Genomic DNA, 21,622 nt, shown 5'->3' on the forward strand with positions numbered 1-21,622 from the left:
TAATATTTGCTTTGACCGTTTTAATTTCCGAAAATTATTTTAAAATTTGATTTTGAAAATTTAGATATCTGTGTATGCGGTTTTCAAAAATTATTTATGACACTCACCTGCTTTGGAAATTTGTATCATTTTTCTCATGTGATTTTTAAATTTTGCGAGAATATTTTCATTTTGAACCCTTAGTGTGATTTAGGGTATACCGAGTTAACAGGAGTACTACAGCCATGTCATTGCGGTACCAGTGACATGACACTTCCGTGACACTGTGATTGGTCATGGCATATCCTTCTGTTAGCTCTTGGGAGGAGCGTTTGGCCATTTTGATATTTGTTCAGGATACGTGGCTGCACCCAGAATTTGATTTGTGATTTGATTTATGGTGACGTTGTATATGTCGTACACGTTATCCATTCTGTTGTACATATTACGTACCCTATGATGTGTGTATTTGTATCCGTTCTGATTTCGGTATGAAATATCATAACCCAAAATTATTGTTTTATTATAAGCTGTGAAATATTTATTTCTGATTTTCTGTTTTATAAATTGTATTCCAAATCTGTACTGGACGTTTGGCTCATGCCGTATTTTTTTCCGGTAGGTGCATAGGGGAAATCTTGGACTGTGCTATGGAGAGCAACCCCATTTATTGATTAGAATTTTGACTTTATCAATATCGGACTTAATTATTTATTTAGAGATTTCAACATTCATATTTTTGGTTTAGACAGTTTGTAGATTTAATATTATTTTTGGAGATTTTATACTGTTTATTTATTGTTTAGAAATATATTAGTGCTCTGTTTGCAGGTTTATGATAGGTAATACCTCCTTCTAATTTTTAAGAAGGGGTGTTACAAACTAGTAGTAATCAACTCCCGTTCTTCCAAAAACAGGTCTGCTCCCACCTTCCCATCTAGAGCTGCAAACGAACAGAACCGAGCCGAGTTCTGTCCGAGTCGAGCCGAGCATAATTTTTTTTAAAATGAACCAAGCCGAGCTGAGTTTAAAAACCCAGCCGAAAAAAAATATTTATGATCGGCTCGTTTATAAAGGAGCCGAGCCGGACACAAGTTTGCTCACGAATAACCGAGCCGAGCCAAACTCGAGCCGAGTCGAGTTGTTCACTAATAGTTCGCATATATTTTTTAATCGACCAAGCTTAAGGTATAATTTATAACTTTATAAGTTTTATGGAGATCAAATACTAATTTCATCTTACAATTATATACTCACACTTACACTCTACACTAATCAATTTTTTTCACTAGTCGAGTTTTAAGAACAAAATCATTTTTATTTTAAATTAATGAGACATTCATAACTTTAGAAATTATACAATACTTTTAAATTGTCGATGTCGATTGTCAAAGATTTAGTAATTTTTTATATTTCAGTTAAATTGTTTTAGATTAGAAACGAGATATAAAATAAAATAAAGGAAGTAAGCCCATTTAAGTGGTTGAGAAATAAAATTATTAAAAATTATCTTATGTTTTTCTTAAAAATATTATAATTTATTTTAAGAACTCACTATTTTAATTTATTTGAAATTGTAATTTTGGTCGATTTTATCATAGACACCTCTAATAAAAGTGTGAGGTGATATTTAGTGTTAAGTTTAATTAGAAATTGTTTGTTAAAGTAATCAAGCTCTAGTGTTATGTCTGAAATTAATTAAATTATTTATTGTTAAAATATATATTAAATTTTTATTAAATTAATTATTATACTTTAAAATTAGTATTAAATTTTAATTAAAAAATTTAAAATCTTTATAAAAGTGATTAGTAAATATTTATTACTCCCTCAGTCCCTTCCAATTGTTTACATTTCTGGGGAAGTGTCCGGCACGCATTTTAAGGTGCATAAAAAGTATAGTTATGTAACTTATTTTTACAATTTTTTTTTTTAATAAAAGTTGAATGTTTTAATTTTTATTCAGAAAAATAAAATTGTAAAAAAAATTACAGAACTATACTTTATATGCACCTTAAAATGCGTGTCGGACACTCTCTAAAAAATGTAGACAATTGAAAAGGACGGAGGGAGTATATGTTATATTTAAAAAATTTATCTGAGCCGAGTTACCGAGTTCGAGCCGAGTCCGAGCTAAACGAGCCGAGTCCGAGCCGAATATTAAAAAACTCGGCTCGGCTCGTTTAATTATATGAGCTTATTTTTTTGTTCGCGATCGGCTCGTTTAAGAAAACGAGTCTAGCCAAGTTCACTTAAGCGAACCGATCCCGATTTTTGTTCACGAACGGCTCTGTTCATTTGCAGCTCTATTCCCCTCCAATCTTACAAGGATTCGATTCATTAAGAAGTGGATATGGATTTTCACTCGTCGATAAAAACCACATCCGAACTACTAAACTTATACATTTATAAATTATTTATATATATAAATAAAATTTAACTATAATCAATTAATAAAATTAATTTATACGTATTGGTATTCTAATTTTATAAGTTATTTTATTGTATTTTCACATTAACTATTATTTCATCACATTAAAATTTCTTGTACACACCACATGTTATCATATTCAAATGAGTGAATCATGTATGTCACAAATTATTTTTATACATAATATTTTAGTTATTCACAATTCACAACATTTTTTTTATTTTAATTTTTGAAATTGACATATGTAATTAATTCATATATTTCTGAAATTACAATGTTTTACTTTTATGTATTTATTTTATAATTATTTTAAACTGAACTAGTTTCACATATTTTCAAAAAAAAATTATTTTCACAACACCTCTAACTTAAAATAGTTTCTTGTGCTTTAGTTTTTTTTTATTATTGAACCATGTTAAATTAAAATTATTCATCTCAAAAAATTTAAATGGATCCAGTGGTCCGATCCGATAATTGAAGATCCTAATGAATTTGTTTATGAATTACGCTATTAAAAATCTGAAATTGATCCGATCTCAATCCAATCCAATAAATTTAAATGAATATGAATATGAATTTAATCAAATCCAATCCACATTTGAACACCAGCACAAGGATAACTTAGTCTGGTTCGCATTGTATATCTCCTAAAAAGGCACTTAAGCTTCAATTCGACGGAAATGGAATGAAATTTTATCATGTTTTACTAAAATTGCACCAAAATTTCCATCCTATTTTAGCCAATATTATTGTATGGTAATAATTCTATTTTAAATGAAAAATAGATTATGCCCATTATTTGATACGTTGACGTCTTACGGATCGTAATATCTTAAAAATTTTATGCAAATCATGCTTTCCGGTAAGAAAAATATATTTAAAAAGAAATTACAATAGCGAATTTCGACACGTAATTCACAGAAAAAAATTTAGTCAAAACGGACACTGCTAAATAACTTATACGTAGATATTGTCAAATTAATTTTTCATGTGAATTTTAAGGTAATTTTCACTAGATTAAGTAAAATGAGAATGGTGGCAACAACCAGCAGAATAACAAATTCGCTACAATAAGTATTTAATAACAAAATTTATTGGCTTAATTTGATTTAAAAATGTGCAATAACATGAATATTAGTAATATCCATACATTAAGAAATAAGATTTTTGTAACTCCCCAATCATTGATATTGTCACAGGAACAATATGTTTGATTCCCTTAACACAGATTAGGAGATTATAATTTTTGCCAGCTTTCAGTGTTAATGCCAAGCCTCTTATAAATACCAAATGATTTTACTCTACAAATCAGAGCTTCAACATACATAAACATTGCTCCATTTGCTTTTCTTTTGGTTTCTGTTCTTGATAGCTTGTTTAGAGATGGCCAAAAAGTTCAGCATTGGCCGCCAAAAGATCAAGATTGCGAAAATAGAGCGTAAGAATCACCTGCAAGTTACCTTCTCAAAGCGTCGATCAGGCCTCTTTAAGAAGGCAAGTGAGCTCTGTACACTTTGTGGAGTTGAGATTGCCATTATAGTCTTTTCTCCAGCTGGAAAAGTGTTCTCCTTTGGACATCCTAATGTTGAAGGTATAATTGATAGGTTTTTTGATCGCAATCCTCCACCTTTAAACTCAAGCACTCTCCATCTCGTTGAAGCTCATCGTAGTATGACTGTTTGCGAGCTGAACTTCCATCTCACACAGATTTTCAATGAACTAGAGGGTGAGAGGAAGAGAGGAGAGGCACTTGATGACATGAGGCAAGCTAGCCAGAGCCAGTTTTGGTGGGAATCTCCAGTCGAAAAGATGGGATTTGATGAGCTTCAACAATTGAAGGACTGCATGGAAGCGTTGAAGAAAAATGTGAACAATCAAGCTAATAGCATCTTGATTGAGAATGCAAATTCTAATTTTCCACCTTCTGGTTTTAATGGACACAGGGCCTTTAATCAGTTTGAAGCTAAGCCTAATCAGATTGATCCTGCTTCTCATGTCCCTGGTTACGGATATGGTAATGGTTATTTTGGTCTGAGCAACTTTGCTGCGTAATCTGAGCTTGTGTCTTGCTAGACAGTTCTGAGTCTCCATTTTGATTGATGCTGTGTGGCTTTGTCGGAAAAGAAAGTTCATTTTTCTATCTATTGGTTAAAGTTGTAACTTAAATTTGACAAACAGTTTGATCTGAAGTTTATTCTGAGGTTTTAATGGATATTGTTTTTTGAAAATGGTCAGCTGCATGTCTAAATATTCTTTAAGCTTAAAATGTCAATTACTATTGAAAAGTTATCAAAAAAGAGAGCCCTGTGGGCATCATTCGTTTCAAATAGCCATCATCAACTAACATAAGCACTGAGAGTTGGATGAACGCGTAACTTATAATCTTGTTTTTCATATCCAAACAAGTTATATTGGGAAAGAAAAATTACCAACTTTTTTTTTGAAATATTAATAAAAAAGAAGAAGCAATTGATTAATCTATAAATTAGATTTGAAAGATGAACTTTGACTTGCGACTCAAGGAACTGGATCTCGAAGCGAACGGGGTTTTGTGTGCATTTGACAAACTCAGATTACAAATTTAAATAGGATATTAACATCTACCAACCCCCACTATATCTACCTTTACTATATATATTATATTTTATTCGTTTCGGATATAGCATGACTTTTTTTGTACTGTATAAAATTCACACATTAACACTCGAGATCTTGTAATGAGTAGATACTTCCACAAAAGTATAATCAATTTTCTGATTAAATACAGTACGCGATATTTTTCTATACTTTTGGCATTCAATTCTAGCCATTTTCGCACCCTTTAATCGATCTAATCAACATATATACATATAACTCTCCCACCCCTTTTCATTACTAATGGATTATCCTTACTATTTTATTTTACTAAAAATGCAATGATCTTATTTTGTTTCTCGGTTTAAAACATATGTCTTTAGTTACATGAGAAGTATTTTTCTAAACATATTTTATCTTTACTGACTCAATTAAGATCCCTCGGGAATAAAATCTTACCCTTTTTCTATGTTAGCTAAACAGCCAGCCAGATGGAACGAGATTAAAATTTTTAATATTAAAAAAAATGTTTCATTTAAAATTACACAAAATATGACACGAAATTATGATATGAATGTACATAACATGAAACGAATTTTTAACTAGTCATGTTTTGGTTTACTATTCATTTAAACTAAACATAAAAGTTTCCTGATTTGAAGTATATAAAACAAACGAATTGTCGGGTTTAACTAAACATATACGAATTGGGGGGTTTAAGGTAAAAAGGTCTGAGCTTTAGTGGCTCTGAGGTATAGAGCATGGGTGTGTATGTACAGTATATGTGAAGAGGGGTTTTGGATATGAAGGAATTTATCTGATTCTGAAATGCAGTAACGCTGCAAGGGGTTTTGGGCTTGAGTAGGTAACCAAAATCGACCTAACCCCAAATTTGTATTATAAATTTTTATGAATTGACTTGTCAGGACATATGTTCAAATTGAATTCGCAGACGCACATGAATGCATGCAAGATCTCATATTATTACGAGAAAAGTTATCTTTTGTTATAATTATTTGGACCCCTAGTATTTATAAGATTGGATTTTTTAATAATATTTTGGACCCCTAATATTTTGTAGTAGAGGGTTGTTTGGTTGAAATAATAATTGTTTGTTCTTTTTTATTGTCTGATTTTGAAACAAATAATAATGTTGCCATAAATACATATTATTACGGTACAATTACAGTCAACAATTTCATATACGACACAATTTTTTTCGTATTTCGGTTTATCTTTTTCGTACACAAACACGTAACTGTAATTAAATAAATAAATTAAGAGGCGGTTTTGAATTTACCTTTGTTACACCACATGAACAAATATAAATTGACATAAATACTTATTTAAAGAAATATTTTAAAATTATTTAAATATATTTTATAAATGTATATTGTATTTATAATTATTATAAAAACAAAATAGAAAAAATTTCAAATTCAAATATTTGACAACACTTATAACTTATTGACTTAAACTCAATTAATAAAAGTACTCCTAACAAAAAAATTATATTGAAAAAGAAAAATCATTATTTTGTGAAAATGTTAAAAACAAAATAAGAAGCAATTGATTAATTTATAAATTAGATTTGAATGAGACCTTTGACGATTTTCGCTTGCGACTCAAACTGGAGGAACCTAAATATGGAAGCGAACGAGGGCTTGTCGTGCATCTGACAAACTCACCACACATATTTCAAGTAAAATGTGTCACGTGCACATACGAGTAACGTAACTCATAGAATTTCCTTTTCGCTTCCCATTCTGCTAGTAATAAAAAGATATGCGAGAACTCTTACCCATGTCTCCATATTTTTTTAAATTATTTGCTGGAGTTGTTCGATTATAACTTGAGGCGCTACTTCAATGGCTCGATCTGAAAGACGACCGTCTCTACAAGTTTTAGTACCATATCTTCCAAAACCAAGTTGTATACCGTCTTGTTTGCAACCTCTACTATATCCTCGTTTACGATATATATGTATATGTATATATATATATAATATTTTGTTCATTTCGAATAGGGCGACCTTTTTTTAGTACATGAAATCCATATACGGGGTCAGAGGATTTGGTCATCACGATGAAACCTCAATCCAAGATAAATTGTTTAATCAATAAACAAATGTCAGCAGAAGATATTTAACATCTATGACCCCAAACTAATCCAAGATCTTTTAAGATTATAGTTCTAGAAACAAGAATTCCAAATTCAATAAATACATTTTTCACTTTCTTTTAAAATAATTCTCAATTCAATACCAAACCCACTAGTATAACTTTGAAAAGAAGTACACTAGTCCCAACTATAAAATAACATAATATATAATATAATATAATATAATATAATATAATATAATATAAACAACTTTACATAACAGAACTTACACTAGTCCGCAAACCCTGGACCAACCACCTTCCAAAAGCTTCTTCATTGCTTCCTCGAATTACACGGCTAAATATATATAATATTTTGTTCGTTTCCAGTGACCAAGTGCGGCCTCGCTGATCCAGCGCGCGGCCACGCTCGTGCCGATTTTCTAGAAGTGAGCGCGCCCGCGCCGTCCTAGCAGGCACCCGCGCCGGGTCCCTGTTCGAAAAAAAATAAAACAGCAGTTTTAAGAGAAAATCAGGATTTTAATCAAAAATCAATTCCAAACTGATTTTTACTCTTCCACATCCCATAATTCCCTCTCCAAATCAAACCCATTATTCCCACGATTCCCATAACCAATTCCAACTTTTATTAATTATCAAATTCTAATCCTTATCAATTACAGTATATGCGAAGAGGGGTTTTAGATATGAAGGAATTTATCTGATTATGAAATTGAGTAACGCTGCAAGGGGTTTAGGGCTTGAGTAGGTAACCAAAATCGACCTAACCCCAAATTTGTATTATAAATTTTTATGAATTGACTTGTCAGGATATATGTTCAAATTGAATTCGCAGACGCACATGAATAGATGCAAGATCTCATATTATTACGAGAAAAGTTATCTTTGTCATAATTATTTGGACCCCTAGTATTTATAAGATTGGATTTTTTAATAATATTTTGGACCTCTAATATTTTGTAGTATAGGGTTGTTTGGTTGAAATAATAATTGTTTGTTCTTTTTTATTATCTCATTTTGAAACAAATAATAATTTTTCCATAAATACATATTATTACGGTACAATTACAGTCAACAATTTCATATACGACATAATTTTTTCATATTTCGGTTTATCTTTTTCGTACACAAACACGTAATTGTAATTAAATAAATAAATTAAGAGGCGGTTTTGAATTTACCTTTGTTACACGACATGAACAGATATAAATTGACATATATACATATTTAAAGAAATATTTTAAAATTATTTAAATATATTTTATAAATGTATATTGTATTTATAATTTTTATAAAAAAATAGAAAAAAATTCAAATTCAAAAATTTGACAACACTTATAACTTATTGACTTAAACTCAATTAATAAAAGTACTCCTAACAAAAAAAATATATTGAAAAGAAAAATCATTATTTTGTGAAAATGTTAAAAACAAAAGAAGAAGCTATTGATTAATTTATAAATTAGATTTGAATGAGACCTTTGACGATTTTCGCTTGCGACTCAACTGGAGGAACCTAAATATGGAAGCGAACGAGGGCTTGTCGTGCATTTGACAAACTCACCACACATATTTCAAGTAAAATGTGTCACGTGCACATACGAGTAATGTAACTTATAGAATTTCCTTTTGGCTTCCCATTCTGCTAGTAATAAAAAGATGTGCGAAAACTCTTACCCATGTCTCCATATTTTTTTAAATTATTTGCTGGAGTTGTTCGATTATAACTTGAGGCGCTACTTCAATGGCTTGATCTGAAAGACGACCGTCTCTACAAGTTTTAGTACCATATCTTCCAAAACTAAGTTGTATACCGTCTTGTTTGCAACCTCTACTATATCCTCGTTTACGATATATATGTATATGTATATATATGTATATAATATTTTGTTCATTTCGAATAGGGCGACCTTTTTTAGTACATGAAATCCATATACGGGGTCAGAGGATTTGGTCATCACGATGAAACCTCAATCCAAGATAAATTATTTAATCAATAAACAATGTCAGCAGAAGATATTTAACATCTATGACCCCAAACTAATCCAAGATCTTTTAAGATTACAGTTCTAGAAACAAGAATTCCAAATTCAATAAATACATTTTTCACTTTCTTTTAAAATAATTCTCAATTCAATACCAAACCCACTAGTATAACTTTGAAAGAAGTACACTAGTCCCAACTATAAAATAACATAATATATAATATAATATAATATAATATAATATAATATAATATAATATAATATAATATAATATAATATAATATAATATAATATATATAATATAATATAATATAATATAATATAATATAAACAACTTTACATAACAGAACTTACACTAGTCCGCAAACCCTGGACCAACCACCTTCCAAAGCTTCTTCATTGCTTCCTCGAATTACACGGCTAAATATATATAATATTTTGTTCGTTTCGAGTAGGGCGACCTTTTTTAAGAAAATGAAATCCATACTTTGACAAATGAGATTTTATAACAAGTAGACACTTCAGCAGGAGCATAATCGATTTTATGGTTAAACACATTACGAGATATTTTTTAATACTTTTCATATTTAGTTCTAACTATTTTTTGCACCCTTTAATCAACCTGAACAACATTTACACATATAAGGATCCCCTCCACCCTTTTTCATTACTAATGGAATATCATTCATTATTTTACTAAAATTGGAACGCAGTGATTTTGTTTTATTTCAAGGTTAAAAATAAATATATTGAGTAACACGAGAAGTACTTTGTTGAACAGGTTTTATTTTTACGGACTCAATTAAGGTCCCTCGGGAACGGAATGCTGCCCTTTTTCTATGTTAGCCAAATAGTCTGGATGGGATGAGACTAAAAATTTAATCAAAATTATAATATTTAAACAATGTTTTGGTCAAAATTACATAAAATATGACACAAAATTACACGACATGCAGGTACATGTACACAAACGAATTCTTAACTCGTGATGGATTTAGTATTCATTTAAACTAAACACGAAAGTACAAGAAGACGTGAAAGAATATAAAATGAACAAATTATCAGGTTTAAGTAAAAATCATCGTTCAACAAAATAAAAAATGAATTGACACTAGTACTAAAACATGAAAACTCCATTCAAATAAAATGATTTTGAACTGAAATTAAAAAATTAAAAATATTTCAATTTAATTGTTTCAATTTCGATAAAATATTCCACCTAAATTGATTAAAATCGGACCTGTTAATAATATAAGTAAATAATATTATTCATATTTTATATAACTATTTGCTATTGCATTTTTAGGAATAGGAGATATATGATTCTTGTTCCAATTTTATCCGAAAAATAAGCGACTGCATTTTAGATAGGGTCATAGAGAGGGAGGGAGGGAGGGAGTGAGGTTCTTGTTGTTTCCACTTTCTCTCAAAGTTATTCCTCACCAGTCCTCACACTAGAACTCCCGCACAATACTGGTACTTGGTTCTTGATTGACATAAGTTCAATCTATGTTCCGCGTTCTTTCATAACAGTAAAAGCAATCCTCCTTTCTTTTTATCTTTCAAAGCTTGTCTATTCATGGTTTTATCATCGTAAAATCGAAAATGAGTGTTTAACATGCTGAGGATTGCCATCAAAATTTGAGTAGAATCATAGTATTTCTTAACTTCTTTGGGCACAACCTATTGTAGAAACATTGCTAGTTTCTTGGCTAAGGTATATGATAATGTTATTGAATAGAATGCAAATGCAACTTGTTCTCTGAAAAATGGTAATGTCACTTTATTTGCATAGGTACACAAAGGAAGATTTAAGCTGATCAACGAGATGTGCACCAAGGAATTATCATCATAAATATTCAGTCTAATAGCGTGATTAGTAAAATAACGACATAAGATTCTTCTAAAAACAGCTCTGCTCCCATATTCCCATCCAATCTTATAAGGATTCGATTCATTAAGAAGTGGATGTGCATTTTCACTCGTCCATAAAAACCAGATCCTAACTACTAAACTTATACATTTATAAATTATTAATATATATAAATAAAATTTAAATATAATCAATTAATAAAATTAATTTATATGTATTAATATTCTAATTTTACAAGTTATTTTATTTTATTTTCAAAGTAACTATTATTTCATCATATTAAAATTTCTTCTACACACCACATTTTATCATATTATAATGAGTGAATCATGTGTGTCAGAAATTATTTTCATACATAATATTTTATTTATTCACAATTCACAACATTTTTTATTTTAATTTTTAAAAATGACTTATATAATTAATTCATATATTTCTTAAATTACAATGTTTTACTTTTATGTATTTATTTTATAATTATTTTAAACTGAACTATTTTCACATATTTTCAAATTTTTTTTTTCACAACATCTCTGACTTAAAATAGTTTTGTGTGCTTAAGTTTTTTATTATTGAACCATGTTAAATTAAAATTATTCATCTCAAAAATTTAAATGGATTCGGAGGTCCTATCCGATAATCGGAGATCCTAATGAATTTGGATATAAATTATGTTATTAAAAATCTGAAATTGATCTGATCTCAATCCAATCCAACAAATTTAAATAAATATGAATTTAATTAAATCCGATCCAAATTTGAACATCAGCACAAGGATAACTTACTCCGATTCACATTGTATATCTCCTAAAAGGCACTTACGCTTCAACTCAACAGAAATGGAATGAAATTTTATCATGTTTTACTAAAATTGCACCAAAATTTCCATCATATTTTAGCCAATATTATTGTATGGTAATAATTCTATCCCCAAAAACTTCTGTATTCATGATTATATCTTCCTATAAGAGGTGTTAGCATATTTTTCGGCAATTGAACCTTCCTCCAACAAAAAATCCTTTTAGGCCATATTATTAAATGAAAAATAGATTATTCCCATTATTTGATATATTGACGTCTTACGGATCGTAATATCTTAAAAATCTTATGCAAATCATGTTTTCCGGTAAGAAAAATATATTTAAAAGGAAATTATAATACCGAATTTTGACACGTAAGTCACAGCAAAAAATTTAGTCAAAACGGACACTGCTAAATAATTAGCTTATACGTAGATATTGTCGAATTATTTTTTCATGTGAATTTTAAGGAAATTTTCACTAGATTAAGTAAAATGAGAGTGGTGGTGACAACCGGCAGAATAACAAATTCGCTAGAATAAGTATTTAATAATAAAATTTATTGGCTTAGTTTGAATTAAAAATGTGCAATAGCATTAATATTACTAATATCCATACATTAAGAAATAAGATTTTTGTAACTCCCGAATCATTGATATTGTCACAGGTACAATATGTTTAATTTCCTTAAAACAGATTAGGAGGTTATAATTGTTGCCAGCTTTCAGTGTAAATGCCAAGCCTCTTATAAATAGCATATGATTTTACACTACAAATCAGAGCTTCAACATGCATAAACATTGCTCCATTGGCTTTTCTTTTGGTTTTCCGTTCTTGATAGCTTGTTTAGAGATGGCAAAAAAGCCCAGCATTGGTCACCAAAAGATCAAGATTGCGAAAATAGAGCGTAAGAATCACCTGTAAGTTACCTTCTCCAAACGTCGATCTGGCCTTTTTAAGAAGGCGAGTGAGCTCCGTACACTTTGTGGAGTTGGGATTGCCGTTGTATTCCAAGCGTTTTGGTATGAGGGAAAAGCTTAGTCCGAGATATGTTGGACCTTTTGAGGTTTTGGTATCGTAGAGAGTTGCGTTGTCGCCACAACTATCTCATGTACATAATGTGTTTCATGTGTCTGTTTTGAGGGGCTATAAATATCATCCATTACACGTAGTTTAGTATCCATTGAATAAGATTAGAGAAGATCTTTTTTGTGAGGAAGAAGCTTGAGAGGAGCGAATTTTGAGGAAGAACGCCATTCCGTTTGTAAAAATTTTGTGGAAAAATAATCCGGAGAGAGAGTCTACTTGGGAATTAGAAGAATCTATTTGTGAGAAATATCCGTATTTATTCGATTCAGGTACGAGTTTTTAGTTTTGTTTAATTCCGGGGACGGAATCGTATTTAAGGGGGGTATATATGTAATATACGAGAATTTAATAATAATAAGATTTGAATTAAAATTAAAATAAGTGATTTTAATTCATTTGTTAAATAGCATAGAAATAAAAGTAATAGTAATTAGTTGTTATAATTCTAATTCTAATAGTTAGAGGATATCTTGTGTAATATATATATATATATATATATATATATATATATATATATATATCAACACATGGGCATTCTTAATTTACGCAAGCAAAGGAAAAGAGAAGAAAAATCTTAGAAGAGCAGGCGGATAAAGACTTAGAGGAAAACAGAGTCATCGAGCCTTGTAGTTGTTTTTTTTGTTTGTTTTCATTGAATAAGGTAACTCTTTATTGCCTGTTATTATAATTAGTCATATAGCTAATCACTTCGCATGTGACCTTGTCAATTGTTGACAGAGCACACACAACACACAAATTTAGTAATAAAGTGTATGGCCATCCTTGTTTCTTTGTTGTCAAATCACGTCATTAGTGTCAAGTGCGAATTATATTATTTATTTATACATATGTTTAATCCACAAGATCTGCTGCTTCAATTCCAATTTTCATGTTACTTTAAAATTATTAAGTTAGATTATGCATATGTGAGCTTTTATTTAATTGCGGTTGATTAGACTATGATAGTGTGGCAACTGGATGATTCAAGTTATTTAAATTATTTATATAAAATTAAAATTTTGTGAGGGTTTTTCACTACTTCAATATACTTATTTATTCGTTATAATTTAAATTGATTTTATGTATGCCACTTACGATTAAAACAATTTAATTGGTGTACATGTACTTAGTCCAATTATACTAGTGAGTCCAATTATACTAGTGTCATAATTTATAATTAATTATTTAATAAAGGTGAACAATGGTAGTTAATTTGGAATCTAACTATTTTAAGTATATGTATTATTAAATTAGTAAGCAGTGTGGTAGTTAGGAGCATTCGTTTAAACAAATTGTATAATTATAAATGTAATAATGACATGACATTTGGTCTCTTAGTGTTAAATTCGAGGACATGTAATGTACTGATTCGGAGCCGAATAGTTGTGTATTGATAAAAAAATCATTTTTGAATAAATTAAGAAGCAACAAACATTAATTATAAATTTTAATTTTGTAATTAGATCACGGGTCGGGGATTTAGCACATCATTTGTAGATTTTGATATTACTTTAGTTGCGATATTCGAGGTACGGATTATGTCCCTTTTTTATTCACCGTTACTCCTCTTGTCCATTATATTTATTTGATTCATTATGTTCTACTTTCTGTTCATTCCGTTAATATTTGCTTTGACCGTTTTAATTTCCGAAAATTATTTTAAAATTTGATTTTGAAAATTTAGATATCTGTGTATGCGGTTTTCAAAAATTATTTATGACACTCACCTGCTTTGGAAATTTGTATCATTTTTCTCATGTGATTTTTAAATTTTGCGAGAATATTTTCATTTTGAACCCTTAGTGTGATTTAGGGTATACCGAGTTAACAGGAGTACTACAGCCATGTCATTGCGGTACCAGTGACATGACACTTCCGTGACACTGTGATTGGTCATGGCATATCCTTCTGTTAGCTCTTGGGAGGAGCGTTTGGCCATTTTGATATTTGTTCAGGATACGTGGCTGCACCCAGAATTTGATTTGTAATTTGATTTATGGTGACGTTGTATATGTCGTACACGTTATCCATTCTGTTGTACATATTACGTACCCTATGATGTGTGTATTTGTATCCGTTCTGATTTCGGTATGAAATATCATAACCCAAAATTATTGTTTTATTATAAGCTGTGAAATATTTATTTCTGATTTTCTGTTTTATAAATTGTATTCCAAATCTGTACTGGACGTTTGGCTCATGCCGTATTTTTTTCCGGTAGGTGCATAGGGGAAATCTTGGACTGTGCTATGGAGAGCAACCCCATTTATTGATTAGAATTTTTGACTTTATCAATATCGGACTTAATTATTTATTTAGAGATTTCAACATTCATATTTTTGGTTTAGACAGTTTGTAGATTTAATATTATTTTTGGAGATTTTATACTGTTTATTTATTGTTTAGAAATATATTAGTGCTCTGTTTGCAGGTTTATGATAGGTAATACCTCCTTCTAATTTTAAAGAAGGGGTGTTACAAACTAGTAGTAATCAACTCCCGTTCTTCCAAAAACAGGTCTGCTCCCACCTTCCCATCTAGAGCTGCAAACGAACAGAACCGAGCCGAGTTCTGTCCGAGTCGAGCCGAGCATAATTTTTTTTAAAATGAACCAAGCCGAGCTGAGTTTAAAAACCCAGCCGAAAAAAAATATTTATGATCGGCTCGTTTATAAAGGAGCCGAGCCGGACACAAGTTTGCTCACGAATAACCGAGCCGAGCCAAACTCGAGCCGAGTCGAGTTGTTCACTAATAGTTCGCATATATTTTTTAATCAACCAAGCTTAAGGTATAATTTATAACTTTATAAGTTTTATGGAGATCAAATACTAATTTCATCTTACAATTATATACTCACACTTACACTCTACACTAATCAATTTTTTTCACTAGTCGAGTTTTAAGAACAAAATCATTTTTATTTTAAATTAATGAGACATTCATAACTTTAGAAATTATACAATACTTTTAAATTGTCGATGTCGATTGTCAAAGATTTAGTAATTTTTTATATTTCAGTTAAATTGTTTTAGATTAGAAACGAGATATAAAATAAAATAAAGGAAGTAAGCCCATTTAAGTGGTTGAGAAATAAAATTATTAAAAATTATCTTATGTTTTTCTTAAAAATATTATAATTTATTTTAAGAACTCACTATTTTAATTTATTTGAAATTGTAATTTTGGTCGATTTTATCATAGACACCTCTAATAAAAGTGTGAGGTGATATTTAGTGTTAAGTTTAATTAGAAATTGTTTGTTAAAGTAATCAAGCTCTAGTGTTATGTCTGAAATTAATTAAATTATTTATTGTTAAAATATATATTAAATTTTTATTAAATAATTATTATACTTTAAAATTAGTATTAAATTTTAATTAAAAAAATTTAAAATCTTTATAAAAGTGATTAGTAAATATTTATTACTCCCTCAGTCCCTTCCAATTGTTTACATTTCTGGGGAAGTGTCCGGCACGCATTTTAAGGTGCATAAAAAGTATAGTTATGTAACTTATTTTTACAATTTTTTTTTTTAATAAAAGTTGAATGTTTTAATTTTTATTCAGAAAATAAAAGTGTAAAAAAAATTACAGAACTATACTTTATATGCACTTTAAAATGCGTGTCGGACACTCTCTAAAAATGTAAACAATTGAAAAGGACGGAGGGAGTATATGTTATATTTAAAAAATTTATCTGAGCCGAGTTACCGAGTCCGAGATAAACGAGCCGAGTCCCAGCCGAATATTAAAAAACTCGGCTTGGCTCGTTAATTATATGAGCTTATTTTTTTGTTCGCGATCGGCTCGTTTAAGAAAATGAGTCTAGCCAAGTTCACTTAAGCGAACTGATCCCGATTTTTGTTCACGAACGGCTCTGTTCATTTGCAGCTCTATTCCCCTCCAATCTTACAAGGATTCGATTCATTAAGAAGTGGATATGGATTTTCACTCGTCGATAAAAACCATATCCGAACTACTAAACTTATACATTTATAAATTATTTATATATATAATAAAATTTAACTATAATCAATTAATAAAATTAATTTATACGTATTGGTATTCTAATTTTATAAGTTATTTTATTGTATTTTCACATTAACTATATTTCATCATATTAAAATTTCTTGTACACACCACATGTTATCATATTCAAATGAGGTGAATCATGTATGTCACAAATTATTTTTATACATAATATTTTAGTTATTCACAGTTCACAACATTTTTTTTATTTTAATTTTGAAATGACATATGTAATTAATTCATATATTTTGAAATTACAATGTTTTACTTTATGTATTTATTTTATAATTATTTTAAACTGAACTAGTTTCACATATTTTCAAAAAAAAATTATTTTTCACAACACCTCTAACTTAAAATAGTTTCTTGTGCTTTAGTTTTTTTTTTATTATTGAACCATGTTAAATTAAAATTATTCATCTCAAAAAATTTAAATGGATCCAGTGGTCCGATCCGATAATCGAAGATCCTAATGAATTTGTTTATGAATTACGCTATTAAAAATCTGAAATTGATCCGATCTCAATCCAATCCAATAAATTTAAATGAATATGAATATGAATTTAATCAAATCCAATCCACATTTGAACACCAGCACAAGGATAACTTAGTCTGGTTCGCATTGTATATCTTCTAAAAAGGCACTTAAGCTTCAATTCGACGGAAATGGAATGAAATTTTATCATGTTTTACTAAAATTGCACCAAAATTTCCATCCTATTTTAGCCAATATTATTGTATGGTAATAATTCTATTTTAAATGAAAAATAGATTATGCCCATTATTTGATACGTTGGCGTCTTACGGATCGTAATATCTTAAAAATTTTATGCAAATCATGCTTTCCGGTAAGAAAAATATATTTAAAAAGAAATTACAATAGCGAATTTCGACACGTAATTCACAGAAAAAAATTTAGTCAAAACGGACACTGCTAAATAACTTATACGTAGATATTGTCAAATTAATTTTTCATGTGAATTTTAAGGTAATTTTCACTAGATTAAGTAAAATGAGAATGGTGGCTACAACCAGCAGAATAACAAATTCGCTACAATAAGTATTTAATAAAAAAATTTATTGGCTTAATTTGATTTAAAAATGTGCAATAACATGAATATTAGTAATATCCATACATTAAGAAATAAGATTTTTGTAACTCCCCAATCATTGATATTGTCACAGGAACAATATGTTTGATTCCCTTAACACAGATTAGGAGATTATAATTTTTGCCAGCTTTCAGTGTTAATGCCAAGCCTCTTATAAATACCAAATGATTTTACTCTACAAATCAGAGCTTCAACATACATAAACATTGCTCCATTTGCTTTTCTTTTGGTTTCTGTTCTTGATAGCTTGTTTAGAGATGGCCAAAAAGTCAGCATTGGCCGCCAAAAGATCAAGATTGCGAAAATAGAGCGTAAGAATCACCTGCAAGTTACCTTCTCAAAGCGTCGATCAGGCCTTTTTAAGAAGGCAAGTGAGCTCTGTACACTTTGTGGAGTTGAGATTGCCATTATAGTCTTTTCTCCAGCTGGAAAAGTGTTCTCCTTTGGACATCCTAATGTTGAAGGTATAATTGATAGGTTTTTTAGTCGCAATCCTCCACCTTCAAACTCAAGCACTCTCCATCTCGTTGAAGCTCATCGTAGTATGACTGTTTGCGAGCTGAACTTCCATCTCACACAGATTTTCAATGAACTAGAGGGTGAGAGGAAGAGAGGAGAGGCACTTGATGACATGAGGCAAGCTAGCCAGAGCCAGTTTTGGTGGGAATCTCCAGTCGAAAAGATGGGATTTGATGAGCTTCAACAATTGAAGGACTGCATGGAAGCGTTGAAGAAAAATGTGAACAATCAAGCTAATAGCATCTTGATTGAGAATGCAAATTCTAATTTGCCACCTTTTGGTTTTAATGGACACAGGGCCTTTAATCAGTTTGAAGCTAAGCCTAATCAGATTGATCCTGCTTCTCATGTCCCTGGTTACGGATATGGTAATGGTTATTTTGGTCTGAGCAACTTTGCTGCGTAATCTGAGCTTGTGTCTTGCTAGACAGTTCTGAGTCTCCATTTTGATTGATGCTGTGTGGCTTTGCCGGAAAAGAAAGTTCATTTTTCTATCTATTGGTTAAAGTTGTAACTTAAATTTGACAAACAGTTTGATCTGAAGTTTATTCTGAGGTTGTAATGGATATGTTTTTTGAAAATGGTCAGCTGCATATGTCTAAATATTCTTTAAGCTTAAAATGTCAATTACTATTGAAAAGTTATCAAAAAAGAGAGTTGGATGAACGCGTAACTTATAATCTTGTTTTTCATATCAAAACAAGTTATATTGGGAAAGAAAAATTACCAACTTTTTTTTGAAATATTAATAAAAAAGAAGAAGCAATTGATTAATCTATAAATTAGATTTGAAAGATGAACTTTGACTTACGACTCAAGGAACTGGATCTCGAAGGGAACGGGGTTTTGTCGTGCATTTGACAAACTCAGATTACAAATTTAAATAGGATATTAACATCTACCAACCCCCACTATATCTACCTTTACTATATATATTATATTTTGTTCGTTTCGGATATAGCATGACTTTTTTTGTACTGTATAAAATTCACACATTAACACTCGAGATCTTGTAATGAGTAGATACTTCCACAAAAGTATAATCGATTTTCTGATTAAATACAGTACGCGATATTTTTTTATACTTTTGGCATTCAATTCTAGCCATTTTCGCACCCTTTAATCGATCTAATCAACATATATACATATAACTCTCCCACCCCTTTTCATTACTAATGGATTATCCTTACTATTTTATTTTACTAAAAATGCAATGATCTTATTTTGTTTCTCGGTTTAAAACATATGTCTTTAGTTACATGAGAAGTATTTTTCTAAACATATTTTATCTTTACTGACTCAATTAAGATCCCTCGGGAATAAAATCTTACCCTTTTTCTATGTTAGCCAAACAGCCAGCCAGATGAACGAGATTAAAATTTTTAATATTAAAAAAAATGTTTCATTTAAAATTACACAAAATATGACACGAAATTATGATATGAATGTACATAACATGAAACGAATTTTTAACTAGTCATGTTTTGGTTTACTATTCATTTAAACTAAACATAAAAGTTTCCTGATTTGAAGTATATAAAACAAACGAATTGTCGGGTTTAACTAAACATATACGAATTGGGGGGTTTAAGGTAAAAAGGTCTGAGCTTTAGTGGCTCTGAGGTATAGAGCATGGGTGTGTATGTACAGTATATGCGAAGAGGGTTTTGGATATGAAGGAATTTATCTGATTCTGAAATGCAGTAACGCTGCAAGGGGTTTTGGGCTTGAGTAGGTAACCAAAATCGGCCTAACCCCAAATTTGTATTATAAATTTTTATGAATTGACTTGTCAGGACATATGTTCAAATTGAATTCGCAGACGCACATGAATGCATGCAAGATCTCATATTATTACGAGAAAAGTTATCTTTTGTTATAATTATTTGGACCCCTAGTATTTATAAGATTGGATTTTTTAATAATATTTTGGACCCCTAATATTTTGTAGTAGAGGGTTGTTTGGTTGAAATAATAATTGTTTGTTCTTTTTTATTGTCTCATTTTGAAACAATAATAATGTTGCCATAAATACATATTATTACGGTACATTTACAGTCAACAATTTCATATACGACACAATTTTTTTTCGTATTTCGGTTTATCTTTTTCGTACACAAACACGTAATTGTAATTAAATAAATAAATTAAGAGGCGGTTTTGAATTTACCTTTGTTACACCACATGAACAAATATAAATTGACATAAATACTTATTTAAAGAAATATTTTAAAATTATTTAAATATATTTATAAATGTATATTGTATTTATAATTATTATAAAAACAAAATAGAAAAAATTTCAAATTCAAATATTTGACAACACTTATAACTTATTGACTTAAACTCAATTAATAAAAGTACTCCTAACAAAAAAATTATATTGAAAAAGAAAAATCATTATTTTGTGAAAATGTTAAAAACAAAATAAGAAGCAATTGATTAATTTATAAATTAGATTTGAATGAGACCTTTGACGATTTTCGCTTGCGACTCAAACTGGAGGAACCTAAATATGGAAGCGAACAAGGGCTTGTCGTGCATTTGACAAACTCACCACACATATTTCAAGTAAAATGTGTCACGTGCACATACGAGTAACGTAACTCATAGAATTTCCTTTTCGCTTCCCATTCTGCTAGTAATAAAAAGATATGCGAGAACTCTTACCCATGTCTCCATATTTTTTTAAATTATTTGCTGGAGTTGTTCGATTATAACTTGAGGCGCTACTTCAATGGCTCGATCTGAAAGACGACCGTCTCTACAAGTTTTAGTACCATATCTTCCAAAACCAAGTTGTATACCGTCTTGTTTGCAACCTCTACTATATCCTCGTTTACGATATATATGTATATATATATATATATAATATTTTGTTCATTTCGAATAGGGCGACCTTTTTTTAGTACATGAAATCCATATACGGGGTCAGAGGATTTGGTCATCACGATGAAACCTCAATCCAAGATAAATTGTTTAATCAATAAACAAATGTCAGCAGAAGATATTTAACATCTATGACCCCTAACTAATCCAAGATCTTTTAAGATTACAGTTCTAGAAACAAGAATTCCAAATTCAATAAATACATTTTTCACTTTCTTTTAAA

General features: G+C 29.8%; 2 protein-coding genes across 2 annotated transcripts; both read left to right on the forward strand.

Annotated features, from left to right (window-relative positions):
• Window positions 1–3,793: 3,793 nt before the first annotated feature.
• LOC141719929 (agamous-like MADS-box protein AGL62) lies at window positions 3,794–4,462 on the forward strand. Its single transcript, XM_074522291.1, has one exon. It carries the CDS (start codon window positions 3,794–3,796, stop codon window positions 4,460–4,462), a length of 669 nt encoding a protein of 222 aa, XP_074378392.1.
• An 8,152-nt stretch (window positions 4,463–12,614) lies between these two features.
• Window positions 12,615–18,916, forward strand: LOC141719930 (agamous-like MADS-box protein AGL62). The gene is made up of 2 exons (XM_074522292.1): window positions 12,615–12,682; window positions 18,238–18,916. The coding sequence occupies exons 1-2, from the start codon at window positions 12,615–12,617 to the stop codon at window positions 18,914–18,916; spliced, it is 747 nt and encodes a 248-aa protein (XP_074378393.1).
• The last annotated feature ends 2,706 nt before the right edge of the window (window positions 18,917–21,622 follow it).

The sequence above is a fragment of the Apium graveolens genome, chromosome 4 (genome assembly GCF_009905375.1).
Source record: "Apium graveolens cultivar Ventura chromosome 4, ASM990537v1, whole genome shotgun sequence".
Taxonomy (NCBI): Eukaryota; Viridiplantae; Streptophyta; class Magnoliopsida; order Apiales; family Apiaceae; genus Apium; species Apium graveolens.

Coding starts and splice junctions, on each gene's coding strand:
- LOC141719929 (XM_074522291.1), top strand. CDS start 3,794: ATGGCCAAAAAGTTCAGCATTGGCCGCCAAAAGATCAAGATTGCGAAA.
- LOC141719930 (XM_074522292.1), top strand. CDS start 12,615: ATGGCAAAAAAGCCCAGCATTGGTCACCAAAAGATCAAGATTGCGAAA. Junction 12,683..18,237: donor ATAGAGCGTAAGAATCACCT/GTAAGTTACCTT, acceptor TGTTCTTGATAG/CTTGTTTAGAGATGGCCAAA.